At 40.9% G+C, this 23664-nt stretch overlaps 1 protein-coding gene across 2 annotated transcripts; it reads right to left on the bottom strand.

The window, feature by feature from the left end:
• Positions 1-1821: 1821 nt before the first annotated feature.
• Positions 1822-23606, bottom strand: LOC129721565 (nascent polypeptide-associated complex subunit alpha, muscle-specific form). 2 transcript variants are annotated; one of them, XM_055674288.1, is made up of 9 exons: positions 22809-23606; positions 15426-16029; positions 8246-11686; positions 7023-7224; positions 6720-6954; positions 6567-6656; positions 6048-6215; positions 5479-5707; positions 1822-5421 (listed from the first exon to the last, which is right to left on the bottom strand). In XM_055674288.1, exons 1-9 carry the CDS (start codon positions 22824-22826, stop codon positions 4934-4936), a joined length of 5475 nt encoding a protein of 1824 aa, XP_055530263.1. In that variant the 5' UTR covers positions 22827-23606; the 3' UTR covers positions 1822-4933. The 2 variants fall into 2 exon arrangements, with proteins under 2 accessions (XP_055530263.1, XP_055530264.1); XM_055674289.1 differs by having other exon boundaries at positions 15426-16026.
• Between the last annotated feature and the right edge of the window lie 58 nt (positions 23607-23664).

Raw genomic sequence — 23664 nt, 5'->3', positions numbered from 1 at the left:
TGGTTCACCTTCTATGAATTTTCCGAGCATACTCTGCAGCAACTCCTTCCGCTGATAACTTCTGGATGTCCAGACGTATCTTCCTCGCCAATCTCGATTTAAATACGTTGGACAACCGGGCGCGAATCTTGCCTACCACGAGATAGTGATCCGAGTCGATGTTTGGCCCTCCAAAGGACCGCACATCTATGACGTCTGAAAAGTGCCGGTCGTCGATCAGCATGTGGTCGATCTGGGAGCAGGCCTCTCTATTGGGGTGTCTCGAGGTGTGCTTCCAAATGTTCAACCGTGAAAAATGGGTACTACAGATGGCCATTCCCCTGGCCGCGGCGAAGTTCACTAACCTCAAGCCATTGTCGTTGGTGGTAGAGTGAAGGCTTTTCCTACCAATAACGGGACGAAAGAACTTCTCTCGTCTGACTTGTGCGTTCGTATCTCCGGTGACGATCTTTATATCGTGTTGTGGGCACTCTCCAGTCTCCATACGTTTTCTCAAGGAGCTCATAGATCTTCTCCTTTACGTCATCGGTTTTATCGTTTGTCGGCGCGTACACGTTGATAAGGTTGTAATTGAAGAATCTGTACATGATCCTCAATACGAATAGACGGTCATTAATAAGCCTCCACCTAATAACACGCTTCATTTGGTTTTCAGCAGCACGAAACCGTCGCCCCGTTCCGCTCTGTCGTCGCCACTGTAGTAGATGTGATACTTGAAGAAGTGCCCGCGGTCGGATCAACCGCCCGAAATTCACGTTCTCCGGTTTTAGGCCAACGCACCTCTTGTATGGCTGCTACCTCCACTTTTGCCTTCCGTAGCTCTCTGGCCAAGATGCCCGCGCGTGGTGGTTCGCGCAGAGTCCTAACATTCCAAGAGGAAGGAGGAAGTAATATGCCCAATATACAAGAAGTGCTACAAGCTGGAATGTGAGAACTACCGAGTAATCACGATTCTCAACGCAGACTACAAAGTGCTCTCCCAGATCATCTTTCGGTGTCTCTCGCTGATAGCACGAAGGTTTGTGGGAAGTTATAAAGCCGGTTTTGTGGATGGGCGATCGACGACGGACCAAATCGTTACGTTATGGCAGATCCTCCAAAAGTGTCGCGAGTACCAAATCCCCACTCACACCCTAGTCATCAATTTTGAGGCTGCTTACAACACTATCGACCGTGTAGAGCTATGGAAAGTTATGGACGAAAATGGCTTCCCTGCAAAACTAACAAGACTGATTAGGGCCCCGATGTATGGTGTACAGTGCCGAGTGAAGTTTCCGGGTGCGGTATCAAGCCTGTTTAAAACACGCAAGGGACTTCGACTAAGCGACGGACTTTCATGCCTCCTGTTCAACATTGCGCTTGAAGGTGTTGTGAAACGTGCGGCCTTCAACATGGGGGGAGGAGGACAACATTGGAGGATCATCCTTGGTCGGTGATGGTGACTTTCCTATAACATATGTTTTTGAATGACAATTCCTTTATAGAAAATTTGACAGCAGGAAAGGGGGCCCTCACAATCCTAAATCCGGCCCTGTCTGCTACTATTATTTACTGAAATGATGCCACGTGGCGATATCACGATCTCTGCATACAGCACCATCGGAAAACTGCGACGATAAGTGTAGTTTACAAGATAACACTGGGTTTAGCCTTACAGCTTAAACTGAAGCAAAATAAAAGATTGCAGCTTTTCAACCAGGAGGGGCAATCTTTATAGGGAATTTAAAATAATAAATAAGTTTCAATGCAACATTTTGTTTTCGCTTTTGTCGACCACTGCTAAAATTGTCGGGTCAATGTGATATGAATACGTACAAACAATTTCCTTATATTAAATAATCTAATATTTATTCCTTGTTTTAGCCGTTGACACACACGCACACTGCCACGATTCTTCTCTACATGTATGCAACACTCAACTTGCCTGTTTGCTTGGTTTAGCATCAGCCGGATTAGGTTCTGATCATTTTTCGCACGCCGCGTCTAGTCTTATTTTGTTTGAATTTTGCTTCCACGTGACTTAATTTTATGACAGCTGTAGGTCAGGTTTGTTTCTTTTTTTTTGCTTTTTTTATTTTAAATGTGTTTATATTATAACTTTTCAAAAACACAGTTTTAGTTGTCTTTAAGAAATTATAGTGAAACACAAAAAAACGAATCTTTATACTGGAACATAAGAGCAATGCCTTAGGGAAATGAGCAACGGTTGAGAACAGTTTTCTTCAGTGCATGTTTGAATACCAATCCAGTAGATAAAATTACAATTAGCAAAACGTACTACAATACGGGTAAATAATTGAAAAGCTTCTAATAATAGGTTGCCATCTATACCGGAATAGTCCGCTGTTTATATTATATATAGTAGGGGTATGTTATAATTTGAATGTTTCTTCATATATGATCGCCATTTGCTTGCTGCTGCACCCACACATGGTTTAATTATTTTTATTAATAAGTGCACTTATCTACTGAACTCGTACGAACTCGAAGATTGTAACGTTTTTATTTTATCATGCTTTTTTTATCAAACCGGATCATGACACACCAACAGTCGCTACACCTAGTACGTACATCTATCGCCGCTGTTGCAGCACTATCGGCTAGTAGAAAAAAAAACCTACGCCCTAAAAAACTTGCTGTTTCTAGTAATGTTTTGTTTCGATTAGTCTCTTTATGTCCGTTTCAGTAATTTTATTACTGTTGGGTATTCGAACTTCTCACTTCCCTAAGAGATTAAACATGATTTGGCTAGTATACTACGTTACAGTTAGTGTTAGCTTGTTTGATCCTACTGTTTTGTTCTAACTCTATCGTTTGTTTCGAATGTTTCACATATGCATATTGATAAATCCTGTTTGACTTCTTACCCTAGCGCTAGAATGATTAGATTATACATATATTAGTTAAAAGTAGCGATTTTGTTGAACTTCACGTTCGTGGATTAATGTTATACACAGCCCTAACGGATCAGAAAACGGTTTATCTTTTCGCACAAAGGATGACAATCAAAAGCGCAGTTCATTCTACTCTACTTTACTCATACGACACTGTTCCGTCAATAATCTCTATTCCACTCCTATACTCGAAAATCTACATGCAGATTTAAATCTAACGCTTATTATTATTCATTTTTCGCGCAATTTTCATACATATTCCTACCTCTAAGTGACTGTGCCAAACCGTATGTTACTTGATCTACACGCGTTCTACGCCAGCTTAATGAGCAATTCGGACCCATTATTTCAAGCTTGACTCAGAATAAAGTTGAAGTGCCTTTTTTTTGGTTTTGTGTGTAAGACGCCACTCGTAAAAAAAACAAAAAATCGACAAAAAAAAAGAAATTAGATGCCCTCCTAAGCGATAGTTTGCTTATGTGTTAAGCCCGTAATAAAAAACGCCTCGATGACGGTTCAATGTTTCAAAATGGTTAAAACGTGCCATACGGTTAGTTCTTATTCTCTAAGTCGTAAGCGAATATAAGAAAATTACTATTTTTAGTTTTACACTTAACATACGAAACTGTTCAAGAAGCCAAGACTACGCTTTTCTAATTTAGGCTGTGAGCTACCTCATTTGATGCACACGTAATGCATTTTGTTTTTTTTTTTTCAAATTATTTAAGCTGTACACCGAAGTGACCCTATAGTTTGGGTTTACCTTACTACGAAAAAAATGTTGAACGTTCCGGAAAGCGGTTAGTTCTTCGGGGTACCTATTACAAAAGAAATTACCCGAACAATAAACACTCGACTATTGATACAAATGAATTTTAAAACAATTTTCTAAGTTTTTTTTTTGTATTTCGAGTGTAAGAAGTTTCACCAAATCATGCAAACATTTATACTTTCAATTTTACTTCGATGCGCGTAATTTGAAAAAAAAAAAGTTAGAAAAACCAAATTACTTTAGTTTTAATTGGTTATTCAGAATTGAGTACAAAAATCGCTAGATACGATACTGTGCATTAGGACTTGTAGATACATTTTGTTTTTGTATGATGTCAACTGATCACACAATGAGCAAGTTGATGCGTGTTGCGCACAGTTAAAAAAATCTTCCATTCTGCTAAAACTTCTTACGTTATTGAAAAACAGTTTTATTCTACATTTTTAAACATTAATTGATTACAGACGACGTTTCTTACAACAAAAATGATTAAAGATAAGACTAAAGCAATAATATGTGAAAACTAGTGCAATAGAAGAATTAGTTAATCGTGTGTTTGCTTGCGCTTGCCAACGCCATAAGTATAAAATGAGTACAGCGTGCAATCATATGTACTTATGGCGTTGGTTAACATCTGGGAGTCGTTTCTAGTAGCATGATGAATAAATCAGTATAAGGTTATCCTGTTAGCGAAATAGGTACTGTTGAATATACGAATAAAAGATGTAAGTTGAAAGCGATTTTACGAAACAAGAAGTGATTAGTATTATACCCAGAGGAACTTAAACAATACATTAATTAATTTTGTAAAAATAAACAAAGCCCCTTTTCAAATGAGTAACAAGCTGAAATAGTAATTACATAATTACGCAAAATACGATAACGAACTGTTTTCTCTTGGTTTCGGGTTTCCCTAATCATGTCTCTAGGAAAGCTACCTACAAACTAGTTTTTTATGTTATTTTTTTCGCATTTTTTTTTTCGTTGATCTTTCGCAATTTTATCGCGTTTCTGCAACGTTCTTTTTTCCACATCCAGTGTAGCATACGAAGAAAAAGATCCTCTAAAACAGTCTGGGTCCCAATGATCAAAATTCGTGCTTGGAATAACACACCATCCGTAACCGGAATTTAGTATACGGGGACATACACACATATATCAAGCGCACACCTACAAACACTTACAACTAGATAAAAACGTCTTTTTTCGTTCGCTCGACACTTGCACGTAGAACCGATTCTTGTTTCACTGACTCCTTCGTAAAGGTTTACTTCGGAACGCTGCCGCCACTGTATCCACTATTTGCACTGTAACTATTTCCAGTAGAACTGACGTTGCTATTTACACTGTTACTGTTGTTAGTGTTAGTATTATTGTTGCTGCTGCTGTTGTTGTTGTTGCTACTACTAGCGTTACTACCAGGCCCATAGCTGCCAGGCGCACCTGTTCCCGAGCTATTATTACTTGAAGCAGCGCTACTGTTGCTTCCGTTGCTGCCACCGTGATAATGTGTATCTAGTCGTCTATAGTACAGTAGATAAGGTACCCGTGGTGCCTTAGGATGAAGAACGTTGAACTCCGGTACCGCCTTAACCGTACTATCATCGTAGCGAATCCAGCTACCGTAACCGGCATGGAATACATCGGTAATGTAATGCCCTTTGGTGGCCTCCTTGCCGTCATGATACACAACGGCAAACAGCTTGTACTGCTTCTGTTTCGCTGTGTAAGTTTTACCCTTTGAAGACATTAGTTCTGCAGAAGAGATAAATTTTTAGAATAAATTGATTACGCAATTTTGAATTGATTTACTTGAATCAATCTTTAACTCAATGGGAAATTCCAACGTTTTGAGGATCTTGGTGCAACCGTCCATCTTGTAGTCGAAACACTTCAGGTGCAGGATCATTACGATCGGAAGTTCTTCCAGGGTAACCTGCTGCCAGGCAGCAATTTCTTGCTTAGTTTTGGAACAGGTGACACCCTCGAGCTGGTCCTTGCCAACCAGCAGATCGAGCGCATCCTTCACTGAAGCGGCTTTCTAAAAAGAGAAAAGGAATAAAAGCATTATTATTATTTGAGCAAAGTAAGTTTATTAATTTATGACAATAAATTCGGTCTGCAGCCCACAGTGCAACGCAAAGCGAACAATTCCACACCTATTTCTGGTTCTATTAATAGAACCTATACTCTGAACATCAATGAATATTTAACAATAATATTTAATAAATGAATCGTTTACATAGAATGAGGAAAGCTTATACTCGAAAAAAAAAATATGCGCTTGGCAAATGTTTGACAGTCGAAAAAAAGTATAAGCTTTTTCCTTGATTTTATCCGCTGCGCTGCTCTACTTTATCGACCGGTTTCATATAGCTCACCTCAATGTCGAGCTGCAACGTGAAGAACGGTTGAATGTTGTCTGTCGCGTGATCGCCTTCGCGCTGCACACGTGATCGCAGCTTTCCGCCGAAAATATCGCTGATCGGTGAGCGACCGAAATCGGTCGTTCTCGTAATGGTGCCCTTGTTTCGATTACCACGGATAACCTGCAAAGAAAAAATATTGTTAGTTTTTATATCTACCGGATTTATAAATGAAATATAAAAAGAAAAAAAACTGTTTCTCGCCAATCTTAGATGACAAGGACACATGGGTTCCTATGGCTGCCATCTTACACACGGGCGAGCTTGGTTTTTAATCTCCCCATCATATGCCACAGATTATGAGATTGAAAACTCAGGCTCTGCCGGCTTAAGGATGATGGGGTGGGTAAGAATGGGCGATGATATATTCTTCTCTCTTTGTCTGATTGCAGAACCGAACCGACAGTATTGCGATCAGCACACTACTGCTCGACTGCTCGACACTGTGTTATCGTTACCGAGTGAACAACTCACCTTCCAGTCATCCTGATCGTCACCGTGTACCTCCCCGTTGGCGGTATCGTCTCCGTTGACTTCGGATTCATTTTTGCTTAGCTTCATCAGCTATAATAAGACATTTTTTCGAATTAAGCAGTCGTACACTTCAAAAATTGATTCGTTTTTTACCTCAAGCATTTCATCATTGAGTCGATTCAATACACAACCGAGGAATTCTTCGGCGTCCTCCTGACGTCCCTCCACCTGGAAAATGTCCGATCGCAAAAGGTTGAGGATTTTGTGAATAACCACCGGTTCAAAGGGTGAATCATAGTGAATCTCCGGTGTTTCTTCCTTCTTAGATTTATCACGCTGAACTTTAGAGCGCAATTGTAGGGTAGAAAACTCCGACACCAAGGCGGTCCTGAGAATTTTTACAAAACAGATTATTTATTTTGTGTGGGAATTTAGTTTGTTTTGCTGAGTTCATACATAGCGTCGATGAATGGCTTTGGATGCTTGCTGTTTCGAGCTGCCGGCAACGAACGAATTGCGCGCATCAGATGATAAAACGGTGGACAGGCGACCAGTGCCTGCAGGATGGCGTTAATGTAACAGTAGTTGGATCGGTTGATTAGCCCTCGTGGCTGGATACTGGTGCTGTTGTTCTCGATCTGGTAAGCGCTTAGAAACTCTGAATCGAAATATCAAATAAAAATTAGTCTAACTGCATTTGGTAGAACAATAAAATAGGCTTTCACAAACAAAATAATGTCTGTTTCAATTCTAGTGCCAATCGGATTGAAGGGACCAGAGTGGCAAACTCTCTATGAAACGAGGATCCCAAACCGCGTGTCTACTGGCATTGTTCGGGCGTCAATCAGAACGATAGACAGGGGGGTTGAACGACCGGCAGACAGGCCCGCGAGAGACCACTTTTAGTCTGCCACATGTGTAACGCATATTACTCTATAGAGTCAAGAGTAGTTTGCTGACTTCATGTGACATCGAAAAAAAACTTAAGGAACAGGATAGTAATCGAACTCACGTACTCCGGATCGCCGTTACGCGACGCAGCACGACATTCTAAAAGAGCCGCTAAATTAACGGTTCGGATGATGGGAAGATGCAATATAGGGGAAACTAGGGTTTTAAATGATGTTGGTATATTTTATCAGGTTATTTTCTGCGCGACACAAATGTCGATATTCAAGCTTTTTCAGTAGACACAATTTAACACTTGACAAAAACGTTGTTTGTCGAAAATAACTATTTATAAGCTAAAAAAATACCTAAGCAGCTTGCGCCACAGACATATCAGTCTGGATAAATAAGGACAGTTGCTGTCAAAATTATCACCATCAAAGGAAAACTAATGCTTAAAATTCATCGTACGTTTTGGACTTCATGTTTTAGTTTTCATAACTCAACCAATTACAAATTGTGCTTTAGAAACATACTTAGTAAATCTACAAAAAGGTGCTCCGAAATGGATCTTCAATCTACCAAAGCAACTTAAAACTGATTGTTGTTGCGATTAAAAAATATTCAACATGATCCAAAAACAACGTTTTTCATTTAACTCATTTGCTCCAAAGGTTTTTACCATCGAAAACAAATTTGGAATAGTTATTATGTTGCACGAACGGCTTAATTGTTCTGAATGGTTCTTGGACAGTTTTTCTAAGCAATGAAAAACCCAACTGAACACTTACCACCGAGCTTGAGCGTATTCTCGTCCAACTGTTCCGGTCTGGAGGTGGACGACTGCTGCTGCGATTGCTGCTGGGCAGCGGCATTTTTGCCCTTATTGCCACCACCGCCGGTCGATTGACTGCCGGAACCAGACGAGAGACCTTGTGCGGAAGCAGCGGAGTAGGACATTCCAGCTGTATTTGAGCCACTGCTGCTGCTACTGTTGTTCTTATCGAATGGAAGTACTTTTGCGATGGGCTTTTTTGACGAAGATGCGTCCAGCGCTGATGCGGGTAGAGCTGCGGTGTGTGACGCTGACGATGGTGTTGATGACGAGTGCTGACCCCGCTGCAGTTGGGGAATGAAACTAGGTGCGAAAGGAGACGGAGTTGGAAGCGCTGGAGAGTTGATGGCTGTCGGTGGTGGTATGATAGTACTGCTGGCGGATGCCGGTTGAATAGACGATGACAGATTGGACGACGACGAAGATGAGTTGAACAGACTGGCCCAGGACATGGCAGTGGGCGGGGCCGTTGTTACTGGAGGAGGTGCGTAGGAGGTGGGACCTGGCGCGTAGGGAGGCTGCGGAGGCGGTACTGATAGTAGCGGCGGCGGGCCTGGAGGTGGAAGAGGCGTCGGCATTGGGTTTTCGCGATGAGGTATTGCTTCCACTTTTTTCGATTCCATGATTGGACCGCCCATCATGGAGGACGTTAGCGGCGGCGGTTGTTGGTCAAGCGAAGTGAAAGATTTCTGTGGCGCAAGTGGTGGTGGTTGCTGCTTTTGCATCGACAGAGGGGCGGAAGTAGTTTTCAGTGTGGTAAATGGAACGGGTGAGGTGTTCTTATAGTAGGGTTTGGTCGAGCTGACCGACATGCCAGAGCTGCTGCTGATACTAGTGAACTCCTTGTTTGGGATAGCCGAAACAGAGACGGAAGCGGTTGCTTTCTTCTGCTGCTGAGTGTTATGCTGCACGACGGTGGTCGTAGAGGATGTGAACGAAGAAATCGTGGTGTTTGGAAGATGCGAAGAAGACGAAGACCAGGTGCTTCTGTAGGCCATATTACGGCGGTCATCTTTTAGGACGAATTTTTCCTGAACGGCTCTGGTCAGCCGAGCCATTTCTTCGGCAGTAGTCGTTTGACTCTTGCTGCTACTAGTCACCATTCCCTGCTGGTTATGGTGCTGATTGCTTGGCACAGGCTTGTGTTGCTCTCCACTGTTACTGCCAGTCTTATTGTTGACTATGGCAGGTGTAGCAACAGAGGCTACCTCACTGGTTCTCTTTTTCGAGTTATTGGTAGGGTCGCTTAGAACCGAATGAGACTGTTGTTGTTGCTGCTGCTGTTGTTGTTGTTGTTGTTGTTGTAATTGTTGCTGCTGCTGTTCGAGTTTTAAGAACTCTATTGGAATCGGTGGAGGTGGTTTGTTGAGCTGAGGTGGGGGTACATGGGTTATTGTTATCGGTAATGGTATTGGAATATGTGTGGATGTTACTGTGGGTGCAACAGCGACTGGTGTTTGTATGAGGGAAGGTACCGGTGGCGGCGGAGATGGTTCTTGTACTTGTGAACTTTGCGTTAGTATCGCCGCTGGTGGCTCAGCAGGTTGCATTGGTGTTTGTGCTTGCATGACTACTGGTTCAGGATTATAGCAATTCTCGACGGGAACAGGCTGACTGTGAGTGTGCTGTTGTTGTGGTGGTGGACTCATCGGTTGACTATATAGCACCTGATGGTCATGATCTTCTTCGATTATGTAATTGTTTTCTTCGTCAATCATCGCCTGCTGATCGTGATGAATGATTTGTGTCTCATGAGGTGGTATTTCCATGAGTTGAGCGTGTTGCTGTTGCTGCAGCTGTTGAGACTCAAGTTGAGGTTGCGGTTGTTGCTGTGGCACAATGTAGATGTCGTTTTGGGTCAAATTTTGCTGTGACGAAGCATTCGAAGATGGGGACGACATCAGGTTGGCAGAGGGAGACATCATAGCGTTGTTGTTGATAACGTTATAATCATCGGATGGAGCAGGAGTCATGTCTTCATACTCGGCATCCGCTGGAATTGGAGTTGGAGGTCCCATTTGCATGGTGAAATTCGGGACATTGGGGTCGAGAACGTGAGCAATTGGCTGCATAGTGGGTGGCACAGGTTGCATCATCGCACCGTCATCCTCATGCGGAAGGTACTCTGCCGAATCAGGATTATACTCCAACATTGTTGGTGGTTGCCACATTGCTGGATGCATGACTTCTTCCGGCGCTTGCTGAGGGTTATGTTCATCCCCTTTGTCGTCGTACATGGGATATTCTGGTGGATAGATTGCCGGGTACATGACTCCTGGCGAGTAACTGTACATTGGTGTTGGGTACATCGGCACTTGGAAAATCGGTGCTCCAGTTGCATGTTGTGCCGACGGGTGATGACCTTGAACGTGGGGTTGATAGAACTGTAATGGGAAATAATATCCGCCACCGTATCCGTAAGCTTGTGCTGGACTCATCATTTGCTGCGGTTCCATCGTCATCGGATGCTGAACGAGCTCCGGTGTGTGCTGTTGTGGTGGTTGCTGTACCTGCGTCTGTTGACTCTGGCTTTGTCCCTGCTGCTGTGGTTGTGGTGTTGACGGTTGCTGTTGCTGCGGTTGATTTTGTCCCTGTGGAATAGGTTGCTGTGGTTGTCCTTGCTGAACAACAATAGGTTGTTGTGCCACGTGGTGTGGCACAAAGGTACCGCGCGGTCGGGGTGCACTTCCAATTCGGCTACTTCTGCCAGTACGCCTGATCGCTCCACGCGCGTCGCCTCCACGCGGCCCCATTACCTGCCCTATCATTTCATGTCCACCAACGGGGGGCACTTCGCTGGCGATGAACGCACCTGTAGTTGGTCCCGGAGGGGTACCTGCTGCTGTCATGTAGGATGCAGGCATTCCATGTGGCATGAAACCATGCACATTAACATTTGCGGTCAGATTGCTGACGTAAACGTTTCCCGGCAAAGGCTGAGGAATGACTTGCATCGGGTACATCGTATTTCCATGCGGTCCACCAGCCATATAACCTGTCGGAATCGGCTGCGATGGGTACATGGCTTGATGAGAAGCCGAGGGAGCAGCTACAATGGTTTGCTGCTCGCCGGCACCACGGCTAACACTCGCTGTTACATTATGACCGTTCCCTGGTTGGACCTGTGATGTTTGCGTCTGGCTTTGTGATTGTTGTTGCGGTTGGTGCTGCTGTTGCTGCGCTTGTTGCTGCTGTTGTTGCGACTGATACTGGGGATTGGTGGTATGAGGAGGCATAGTAGTCGTCACCGGTGTAGATGCAGCCGTTGCGGTTGAAGTGTCTACTATTGGCGGGACAAAGTTTCTATCGCCAATAACGTGATAGCAGCCGGGCGGGCAGCTGAGCTGATGGTCGCACTCGTCAAATTCAGTGTAAGGCGTCTCTAGGCTTGTGTTTGCTGGAAATAGAGTGAAAAGTACACAATTAGATGCATCGTTAAAAATATTTAAGAAAAAAATATTCGGTTGATTTTTAACCCATTGTGCACGGAGAAGAATGATTCATGGGTAATGGATCATTGTCGATTTGTCCCTTCGAGCTACTTAAATGAAAGTAATTTTTCTGCCGCGTGAATTAGCTAGCGATAACAAAAGCAAATGTTCAATTACTGCGTGGAAATAATATCCCCGTTATTCGAAGCTTTCCTACAAAAACTACCAGCTTTTTAATTAAATTGATGAAATAATTATTCTTATTATTAGCGAATTTCTTTATTCCACCAGCTCACCTCGTTTTGACCTGGAAGCGCACTAACTGCTGTCAAAACCCTTCTTTCTTCGCTCGATTTTGACCCAGTTTTGACCTGGCGTGCTGCCCGAAGCGCACTGAAAAATTTGTCAGCTTCAACCCACCACCGCACGTGCTAAGTTCGTAAACAATTATCTGGCATCTCTTTCTTACTTGCATCTTAAATGACGATGACGTTTTATTATTCCTCGGCAGTTTTGCCCGCACTCCGTGGAATAAAGAAATTTGCTATATGTAAAATCTACGTTAACTTTCATTCATTAAATTCTAAGAGATACGTTCGGAATGAATTTGATGCGTATCCTTCTCCAGAAACGACTTACTATTATGATGTATTTCATTTTTACGATGACCTACGTACAGACACAGTCGGCCGTCATCGGCTCGACAGAAAAATTTAATTTATTATCTTGAGCAAAATGTATCGAATCATCCCTCGTCAATCCCAGCTGGTCAATGATGTCGCAAAGTACGTGCAGTTTGTCCCCACTGTGTGATACGACTATCAGTCAAAATTAAAATAAAAAATTTTCATCGCAGCCCGTAAGCTAGCCCGGATTCTCTGTCTGTCGTCAATAGATAAACGTAAACATTCGTCATATCGTGGATGACATCATGCATCATGCTTGCTCGAGCAGTAATATCACATGTGCATTCTGTAGTTTAGGTCCAAATGATGTTTGAAAAAATATTCTAGTTAGCAATTTTTTAATTTAACTATGGTAATTTGATCACGAATCAAATGTAATGGGTGTTAGAACATGGTGCTGTAGTTCAGTAGTACACCTATCATCACCATTTGAAAAAAAAGCTAGGAGATGGATTTTTTTGCTTTGCGAACCGGGAACGAATCGTTGGTCAAGCCACAAAATGAACGAAACTGAAAGGTCTCATCGACCTAAAATAAATATGTTATATTAAATATCTGCAACATGCTTATTAGCAAACTGTTGTGTTTCATGGTCTCCGTATTTTTTTTGGTTGCCCAATTTGGTTATTTATTTTTTGCGTTTTCAGAAACGTAATTCGGTGTCGTTAACTTGGGAGCTAGTAATAACATTTATTTATTCTAATTTGATGACTTGTGCGATGGTGTCAGACTCATCTCCTCAGTTTATGTTTGGATATTCTTCTTTCAAAACGTTTTCAACTTCATCTGCCGTTAGGGATTCTCGTCATTTTTTGTCCTGATGATATCACTTTTCCGCTGCGTTGGTAGTCAAAGAATATATAGGACACGCCGAATATAATCTGTATTTTCATAGCAACGCTTCTTATCTCTGCTTTATACTGCTCTCATAGGTATCATTCCTAATTATTCCATATTTCATGCGAATCGGCGTTATGCACCGGCTTTAACAATCTTGCCTCGTCTTTGACGGTTTATTGTTCAGAACCAGCGCATAATTTTTGGCAACATCGGCTTGCTTCCTAGCAAGAGGTTGTGTCAAATGAAAGCAGGAAACTACTTATCGCTACATATGAATGAAGAATTTCATTCTTTATAACGACAATTTGTAAACTTGCAGTTCTGGGTGTTTTGTTTATTACCTTGTCTGATTTTTCGGACCAATCGGAGTCTATCTAAATGATTCCGACCGCTGCTCATAGTAATAACTTTGCGGTTTATATTTTTGTGTTTTCATGAAGACAGTTCAACTGGTAGCAGGACGACAGGAAGTAATTTTTTACGGATACTACTCATCATGTTTTGGGTGGTCTTTTACCTAAGCTAATCTGCCATTTGGTTTCGCCATTCGCCTCTGTTGTTCTGTTTGATAACAGCCCATTTTTTCTCATTTGGGCGCAATTGAGGACAGCTGGGTTGGTTAAATTTCCTCTCAAAGAAATCCACCCCATTGTCTCGATACCACTGTAGTAGCAACTTACTAAAAGTTTGTCAAAACTTGACAGGTCAACTTACAAGCATAAGAGAAATTACTTTTTTCAGGTACTCTTGCTTGTTTTGAAACCTATAGCCTTGTTTTTCACGGAAACCTGGGCTGTGAATTTCTTGGCAGAGTTTATCAGCGAAATTAAATTCAAACTTGCTAGGGACATCACCTCGACCTTCATGGAGCTTTAGTCCGGGAAGCTGGTCATGATTCACCTCACGTGCTATTCGTTGTCTATGAGGATGAATTCTTCATACTTCGTAAGAACCTTATTGAATAATTTTTGGAAACGTCTTTTGGTCGTCTTAGTTGCGTGCTGTTCCGAAAAGATGGAAATCTTTTCCGCATAAGAATCTTTCTGGCGGGACTTTGACTGGCTTTCAATTTTGGTGATATCATAAATTTGCGTTAATCGTTAATAACACCCTTTAGTTCCACTACGGCGCTTACCACAATCCTGGTGATTAACAGTATCCCAGTCATAGAAATGTTTAAGGACCTAGTTCCCATTAAGTAACTTGTTTGAAACAAAATGCGTCTTGGCGAACTTTTCAGCTCAAATCTCGGTGGTTTCGGGATATTTTGTTGAAATTTTTCACTTTAATTTGTCTCATTTTGACGGTTTACAGATTAGGCGGTTAGCATCTTGCAGGCTTGTTCCTTGTGTTGCTTTCAATGTGCATATCGAACTGCTCCGTCGGATGTCTTAAATGTTGGCTATTCGACTCGAACAGGACACAGCAATATTTTTGAAATATCAAAGGAAATCAAATCTAGTCGAGACTTATCGGAATTGCCACGAAAACCGATATTCATCGGATTTTTGATGCCATTTAAAAAGTCTTTGGTGTGTTATACCGCTAACTCACGCAATTTCATAACTGAAATACAACAGAAAGTCACCGTATTATTATATAATATATAAACTAGATGGATTACTTTATCATTAGGTACATGTAACATTAATGTATACATCATGTTTATAGAAACTACCAAATATATAATCGGTTCTTTTTACTTTCCACTTCCATATTGTTGAATTTAACAACACAGGCACAATTCGCTGATTGGGATTTGAAGTTGCTTAACAGCTTAACTCAGGCAACACCAACCAGCAAAATAATTCAAAATTACAAATAGGACACGATAGAACAATAGGAAACGTTATACGCTTGGTTTGGGTTAGTCTTTGCTGGACTAGACACTAACTAAATTGTTACAAAGAGCGTATGAAAAAGTATTGCAGACTATATTCTAGTTGCTAAACACGAAATACAATTGTGCAGAAAGCAGCGCACTTAGAGGGAGAAATAATACGTGGAGTGATGGTTGGTTATGATAGAAAAAATACATTTTTTAATCATTCTAGAGGTGTTCGACTATAAGAAAACAAGACAATGGAAAGCAAGATAAAAAAGTAATAGATTAACGACAACAGAAAACAACAGAAAAGAAGGAAACAAAAATCTCTGTTAAGCAGGAACAACCGCTTACCAGAACTGTTTGGCAGTGTGTAGGCGGAAGAGGCGGAAGAAGCCACCACTACCGGCGACCAGGATGGTGGCGGCACCTGTGACTGCGGATGGTAGTGGTGCGATGCTCTTCCCGTAGTGACCGCGTGATCCGTAGATCGCGAATGGCTGGTTCGCTTCGTCGGAGCTGTCGATGAGTGCCGATAAAATCCACTGGAACCATCTACGATGATCGGAGCTACACTGTACGGAAATTGGGGACTATGATGATACTCCGGCAGACCCGCAGAATGACTGGACGGATAGGTGGCCGTTACCAGATGCGGATAGGCTGGATACCGACGGGTATCGTACGGAATGTATTCGTACACTCCAGATCCGTCCGATGATGACATCACAGAGGACGCATTGGATTGTCTCCGACGGGTGCGATACTGCTTGCGATTACCCTTGAAGCCACCTGAATTACTGTCGTCACCGCCGTTTCCGTTACCATTACTACCACCAACACCACCACCCCCAACACCAGCTGAAGCCGGCCCAGTATACAGAGTGGAAGCCAGTGCGTTCTTCACGCAATCATCAACGTCGGTCAAATCGAGAAACTCGTAACACTCGTGCGGCTTCTTCCGGTTCAATTCAGAATCCGGATTGGGTTTCAACATGCAGCAAAGTAGCCGTCGTTCGGTCGGTTCACGATGGATGGAGTTGTTCGTTTTATATAGGACAAGGACATTTCAGATTGACCAGTTCGGTTCAAGGTCAGGCAAGCGGGAGCGTTTCATTTTTTTGTTTCGTTCGTAGTTTCAGTCGGTTTCGATTTTTCGAGATCGCAAACGGAAGAGAAAGAAAAAAGAGAAAAAGGAAGAAATGACCATTAAAACTTTTTGATCTACGAACTACAACTATAATGGGTATGGACTTGTTTAAGGTGGCATCCTGAGGCGTGCATGTGTGCGTGAGAAATAATGTTGCTATTATGATGAAGTAAACACCCGCACACACATATAAATATTCGGTAAAGGTCATTCATTGTTCGAACACAGAAGAGAGCCTTTTGAGATAAGGTATGTTTCTTTATATACTCCCTCAGCAATAAACGTGAAGTGATAAAAGTTAGAAAGTTCTTTCCGATTATTCCAACTTTGATTCATAACATCGATTACGTCTAACCTGCGCATTCGAAGTGTTATGGTGTTTATAGATGAGCGTTTCCAGTTTTTTGATTCATCTCAAACCCACTGACTACAAGAAAGCTTTCCCCTTGTTGAAGTAGAATACTTCTCTCAGGAAGTTCGGCTACATAGGGATGTGAAATGAAAATCTAAAACCGAAAAAAGTGAAAAATATGTCCAATTTCAAATGCTAATAAATCGGTTAGTATTCGATGGATTTCTTTCGTTCATGCAGCAATAGATTGGAAAATCTTCTAAGATTCTTACCAAAATAAGATAATTGCAATTCTATTATTCACACTATTGTACTATTGAAAATAGTCAAGCCTTGTCAAAACGAAAAATTCGACCTCTGATTGGTCGTTATATGCTTGCTTCCCAAGCACGGTCGACAGGATCATATACCTTGCAATTGAAAACATGCTACTTGGCCTATATAAGAGCCTGTTTCAGCCGGAGCCGCTCATAATAGTTCTAGACAGCGACAACAGCAGTCCTCCCTTAGCAGCAGCAGTAGCAGTGCAGTGGATACCAGCGATAGCGGAAAGCGGCCACAACTGTGGCATGACTACGGATAGCGTAGCAGTTCCAGCGGGTATCAGCATCGATAGCAGCTGATGCAGTGAGGCACTTTGGTGAAATGCAGTCTTTGTGCAATTGCCGGTACTAGTATGCATTCAATGAAAAGTTGACTCATTTTGACATTACATGAGCCATCTAGTTTTGATAAATGACTGACACGCAAGCAGCCGGGTTATCTTTCTTGTAAAAGTATCCTACTTCAACCTTGCGGTCGTGGCTTTGCATACAACCCTCCTGTGATTTTTTAAAAAAAAAATTGGTCGTGATGATCGAGAAACTGCCGCATTTTAATGCGGAAACCTTCAAATCAAATCCCCAAACCCAATCTTTTTTGCTATGGGTACGAAAATTATTCACAAAATATAGTAAAACAGGCGTTTCGGGTTTGGATTCAGAAAAACCTATTTCAGATGTTCATCGGTAAATTTCACTAACCACTAATCTAATCTCATGTCACTAAAATACGCCTGCTTTGCCAAACAGTGTTTATTAATCTCACTGACCGCTTCAAGTTTCAACAAGCAACGGATGTATAACTACCCCATAGAACTATTTCGCTGGCATAAAAAATACGTGTAATAGCGTTTAGGAGAACGCAGCTTTTCTAATTCCAGGTTTATAGAATCTAGGTGGGCAAGTGGCTCGTAAATTCACATAAATGCCCGTAGAAAATCCCTTCTGTAGGACACCCTGCTCGGCCTATCTGAAATGTCGACACCCAATTGCAGATTTATAATCTGTACTGTTTGTGAATAACGCGCACCGCTCCCGCCAACTCGGCAGCTGCTTTCTCCATCGCCATCGCCATACAATCATGACACCCACGTGGTGCTGAATTTGTTGGCTACACCAACTGGATGGAAATTTCCGACAAGTAAACTGGAATGTTTTATAGGTTGCAACCTTTTTGAATATATGAAAAAGTTAGAAGGTGGTGTTCATCAAGACACCACCGCATATTTGACGTTTTCTTCTAATTGATAAAAAACTAAATCCTAATGCTTCTCTTTTTTCTATTTGAACGGGATTTTAATATAAGGTGTAGATTAGGGTGGTAATGCTTGTATGAAAAAAAAAATTCATCATCGAATTTCAAAAACCGACATGTACATTTTGTTCATTGGCCCAAAAAATGATCTGTGCGAAATTTCAGCTTAATCGGACATGATTTAGGGGTGTCTCAAAGCGCTCAAAGTCGTGATTTTTCGAGATGAGATTTAGCATAGATCTTTTTTTTGGGCCATTGAACAAAATGTACATGATCGGTTTTAGAAATTTGACATGACCCTTTTCGCTGCCACCCTAGTGTAGATACCTCGACTCATGCTCTAATGTTGAATTCATTTTTGTTGCGGTATCAAACCGTTTCCGCAGCTGATAAAAATTCGTGTGCTACTCTTTTCCAAGCGAATTTTCAGTCCCAAATTCCCGATCGATTTGAGTTAAACTAATATACTTTTGTAAGACTTCTAATTTTTTGTTATTATTACTATTTAGTTTTTACAAAGATCAATTTGCTGTTGATGATCTTTAGACTTTTGAGGCTGAGGAACGCAATTTAATGCGTGCTTCATGGTTTCGGAATATTTTTAAATTATTTTTAGTTTATTTAGAACAACAGTTATGGAACAGCTATGGAACAATTATCTGTCATTTCAAACTATGTACTATTAATGTGGTGGTTTTCGGCATTTTGTAGGGTTAGTTTCTGCTTTTTCGAGCCTTCAGAACATTTTTTCATGAATTTGAGTTTCATTCAGAATCATTCTGGCTGCTTTTAATGCTTTGAAATCAGTTTTCTATCATTTCAAGCCTTGAGAACTGCTATTATACTAAAGTCTCTTTTCACGCAAGGAATACGAAAGGCGTAAAGAAATCTGTAAAATGAACCGCGGAAGTTGCGAATTCCGCGTGAAAATAAAACGCGTAAATTCTGAAAACCACGTAAAGGACAATTTATTTGCTAAAGGTTTTTAATACATTCTGCTAAGGGAGCGTGTATAAATGACGTTGCTTTTTTTAAGGTTTATCTGACCCCCTCCACCCCCATTGTAGCATTTCGTCACAAAGTCAGACTCCCCTTTAGATAATGACGTAGCTTTATTGAGGGGGTCTAAAATCTAGATTTTTAGCGTTACGTAATTTGACATTCTCATTAACATTCTCTACAGCTTGCATCAGTCGGAATGGATCCGGTTTTTTTTACATTTTTGGACCATTTTGTTTTAAAGCCCTGATCAAGATGGGCTGAGGATTTACAAAACATGTTTCAGGCATCACTTAACATAAAAAATATGATTGCATTCATATTCATATTCGCTATGACGTTGTTTCTATTCGCCCCGTATATAGATGTGTCGGGAGTTTTACACAAACAACATAAGTGAAAGACTGATAAACATATTACAACAATCCTCAAATTCACTGTAAAAACTTGAAATACTTTAGTACCGACCCAGTACAGCCCACAAACAAGCTCAAAGTGGAACAAAATGGCTTCCATAAGCAATGTTTTTTGACACTCGGAAACGCTCTGAACTTGAGCCTCCATTTTGGAATTTTTAAACAAACTGACAGTAGTGTTTTTAACCCACTATCCGAGAAAATGTTTCCACGTGATGTTTTAATGTTATCAAAGACATGTGATAAGATTTTTTAAATTCAGAAGTGTTGTTGCTCTTCGCCCCACTGTTTCTATTCACCCTGTTTTACGGAATGCTATAATCTGAACCGGCGATTTCAATCAACTGTTTTACAGTCAACTATTAAAGACAAAACTATATATTTAATCATGAAGTCGTATAGAAGAAATGAAATCATTTACTTTCTATTCCTACGTAATTAGAGGTACCAACTCCAGTCACAATAGTAAGTATATAGCTATTGTGCTTAATTCATCTTTTTTTCTATTTTTGAGATTATCGGAAGTAGATAAACAGAAGTAGATAAACGGAAGTTTGCTAAACTTGGGAGGTTTTTTCATTCGGGTGTATGCATTTCCCAAAAACCACGCATTTGAAAGATATATTTTTTTGCAGGATAAACCGCTGATTTACCAATATGCAGATCTAGGCAAACTTTTGGCTTCTGGAAGCTTCGACTAACATATTTTTTACCCGTTGTCACCCGTTACAACTGAAAATTTGGATTTTTTTAGAAGCTTTCATTCTCCACAACAAATACGCTCAGAGAGAAATAAGAGTATGTATATTAGGGTGGCAGCGAAAAGGGTTATGTCAAATTTCTAAAACCAAACATGTACCTTTTGTTTATTGGTCCAAAAAACCCATCTGTCTAAAATTTTAGCTCAATCGGACATGGTTTAGGGGTGCCTTAAGCGCTCAAAGTTGTGATTTTTCGACCCTCGAAAATCTACCAGGGGGGTGTGCAGGGTATTGGGAAAATTGGGAAATTTTTTCGATGCCAAATGTCTTCGGGATGCATAAAACGACAAGATCTGGTGTTATCTCGAGAAAAAATGGTCGATTTTCGAAATTCGATGCTGAAATTTTTTTCATACAAGCATTGCCCCCCTAATTGAAACACTTTCTCTTCTTTTATGCCAGTATTTTTTGTTTTGTTTATGCATGTCCAGTTCTGTTCAAAATTGCGTCCGCAAGCGTTTTGAACTGCACAGTTTTTGCAGAAAAGTTCACAGTAAACCATTTTGAAAGTGAAAAACTTCCGGTTTCTATTGTGCATGATTTCCTGCAAACCTCAACAATAATCCACCAGGAAGGTAGTGAAAGACCGGTAAGAGTAGTGGACAGAAAAGGACCTTTTCCTTTTTGTCCAAATCATGATTTAATCCTAGTGGCTTGACTATCAATCGAAATGTTTTTAAACGAATGTTTGAACAAAATTATGATTCCATGTCTCCCAAAATACCATACCGACGAAAAATGTGTTTTGACTAGAAAAAAAAACACAAAAGTTCGCGACTCCATTTGTACCCCAAATACGCAGCCCAACGAATCTACCTCAGTGTCGTCCAATCGAAGATTTCTTTGGGATTTTGAGTTCCTTCGGAGCAAAAATAACTGGAGATCAACGAACTGCAAACAGTTGATTGATAAAATCAAGAGATGCATTCGAAAAGCGAACTTGAGGCCTTACAATGCTCTTGTTCCGGCATCATAACAAAGTTTCGTCGGAAGGCCGGTAACGGCTCTTTCTCAAATGTTCATTTTTTTTGTGAGTTCATAATTAATGTAATCTTCACGATAAATAAATCAATTTTTCTTCAAGTTCATCCACCTTTTTTGATAGCAGTAGAAAAAAATTCCAAATTATTAGTTACCACCCGTTATTTGTACTACTCCAAAATAACGACTCGTTGATTTCATACACTACGAAAAAATCTGTTTATGCGTTCCTCGTAGAGTGTATAGGAACACAATACACACATTGAATTCCAGAGGCTTTATAAAATTTATTTCTCTCTCTTGGTTTTTCAACGTTGCCTGAGGTTTTTTCTAAATGTCTCATCAACTACGTCTACACTCTTTTCTGGGTATTTAGACTAAAACTATTTTACTAAATAGCTTCAACTGATTCTTTCTCAACCCTTTTTTGACATAGAACTACGTCTTGCAACATATATAGAGTACAAACTAAAAATCGAAAGCATCAAGAGCGGCACGAAAATTATCTGCTTAAAACTCAGTCAATTTCCAACGGATTTTCTTCAATCGTAGCAAAGTAGCTATAAGCTGTTGATATTATTCCTAACGTGAGATAAAAGTATTCTAGCAATCAATTTTCCACATTTAACTCTTTCACTGAAATTCTCAAGATGTACTAATTTTCGAATAAAAACAAAAAGAAAAAATATTAAAAAAGAAATCGACCCTTTTCAAATAAAAGTTGAAAAGATAAAAATTTCACTTCCAATTGATTTATGTTAAATAAGTAGCATGACTCTATTATTTCCCTTGGATGACATGTCATGTCATCTTGTGCGTATCGTCTTTGACGTTACAATTGTTTTCCCTGAGAAAAGGTGTAAGAATCAACCAAAACATCTAGGCAATACGCCCTTAAAAGGTATAAACCCCCAGCGTAATACGAGTGAAACCTTGACACGTGAAGGCAAATTATGACGACAGTTTCATCGAAGAAAGTCTATCTGATTTATTGCAATCTTCCACTCGGCTGCTGTATATCAGAAAACCGATCCAGAGAGGATGTAGTCGAGCGGAAACTTTTATGTACTGTCAGCACCAGTAGAGCTAAACTGTCTTATATGCGCTAGTTAGGACGATGACAAACAGACAAGGTACGATATTTCATTACTTCATCGCCCTTTAGCCTGCTTGGTCCTTGAAAGCACAGTTAATTCAATATCCCTGCACATGATTTTGAACTTTTTTGTAACTTTAATCAAACTAAGGTTATCCTATAAAAGTATAGTGAAAAGTTGCATAACAAAACCGATGATTATCACAACCTGTGACAGTCACCATACTTTTTTGCGATATAATTAAGTGTAAAATTCTCAGTATGAATCACAATCTTGTAAGCCCCAACGAGCTGACAATATGGCAACAGCCAGACTAATGCATATTTTAATTTTTTTGTTCACGAAAAATAAAAGAAAACAAACTGTATATAGAATACACCAAGCCTAGAAAGTTCCAAACGCTCACCGTTTTAGTATGATCCATGACACACCGCACTGGGGGACAACATCGTTCCGGCTGTGTTGTGAACGACGGGCTGCGGCACAAATGTTCACGCTTTTCGTTTCCACAACAATGGTGCCCTGTATCAAGCGACGATCTGCTGGTACATACTTCCGATCGTAGCACACTTTCCGCTCGGTTACGAGACGATAGTTAACACCAAAACGATTGAGAAGAAAAAATAAAACTTGCTACCACTTTGCTTGCCCTACCGTAAGCGAACTATTCTCATCAGCAGTCAGAAATTTTCTTCGCTACTCCTATTTCCCGATGGCTTCAGACTTGATCGGAAAAGAAGAACAGCACGCAAACAAAAGGAAAAAGCTACGACAAATTTCGTCTTCTTCTTTCTGTCACTTCTTCGAAATTCGAATGGTAAACGAAACCAAGCCGCACGTAGAGTTAAGTGGCTCTCAATGTCGTTGGCAGACTGCCGGAAATCCTCCCTGCGGCACACCCTTCAGGGCACAGCCACTATACGCACTTCGACGCTTGCAGTTTACTTGCTGGCACTTTTTTTCACCTTTCTTCACAATTGCTACTTTTCGAGGGCTTGAGAAAAATTCAATGTTTCACTAGTTTTCCACTTAGCCCCGCCTCAATTTTCACCACAAAGTTAAGCCGTAAACAGTGTGTTCTGTTTTACGATAATTCGCGGCCAATATTCTCCGCGTGAATATGCGAAAAATTGAGTTTTATTCGGAACCGAACCGACGACGGACCCTTTTCTCGCTTTCGTCGTACGCAAACGTCAAAACCCGGACCGGATACGGTTAGCGCTGGGCGATATCGTGAAAAGCATAAAAATTAAAAAAATATC

The sequence above is a fragment of the Wyeomyia smithii genome, chromosome 2 (genome assembly GCF_029784165.1).
Source record: "Wyeomyia smithii strain HCP4-BCI-WySm-NY-G18 chromosome 2, ASM2978416v1, whole genome shotgun sequence".
In the NCBI taxonomy this organism is placed as follows: Eukaryota; Metazoa; Arthropoda; class Insecta; order Diptera; family Culicidae; genus Wyeomyia; species Wyeomyia smithii.
Note: the sequence above shows the minus strand (reverse complement) of the source record. Positions and strands in the feature narration are given on the sequence as shown.

What these genes read in the sequence shown, in the direction of transcription:
- LOC129721565 (XM_055674288.1), bottom strand. An exon ending in AAGCCATTCATCGACGCTAT is followed by an intron (nt 6,955 to 7,022) that starts GTATGAACTCAG and finishes AAAAATTCTCAG; the next exon opens with GACCGCCTTGGTGTCGGAGT. An exon ending in ACGATCAGGATGACTGGAAG is followed by an intron (nt 6,216 to 6,566) that starts GTGAGTTGTTCA and finishes TTTTCTTTGCAG; the next exon opens with GTTATCCGTGGTAATCGAAA.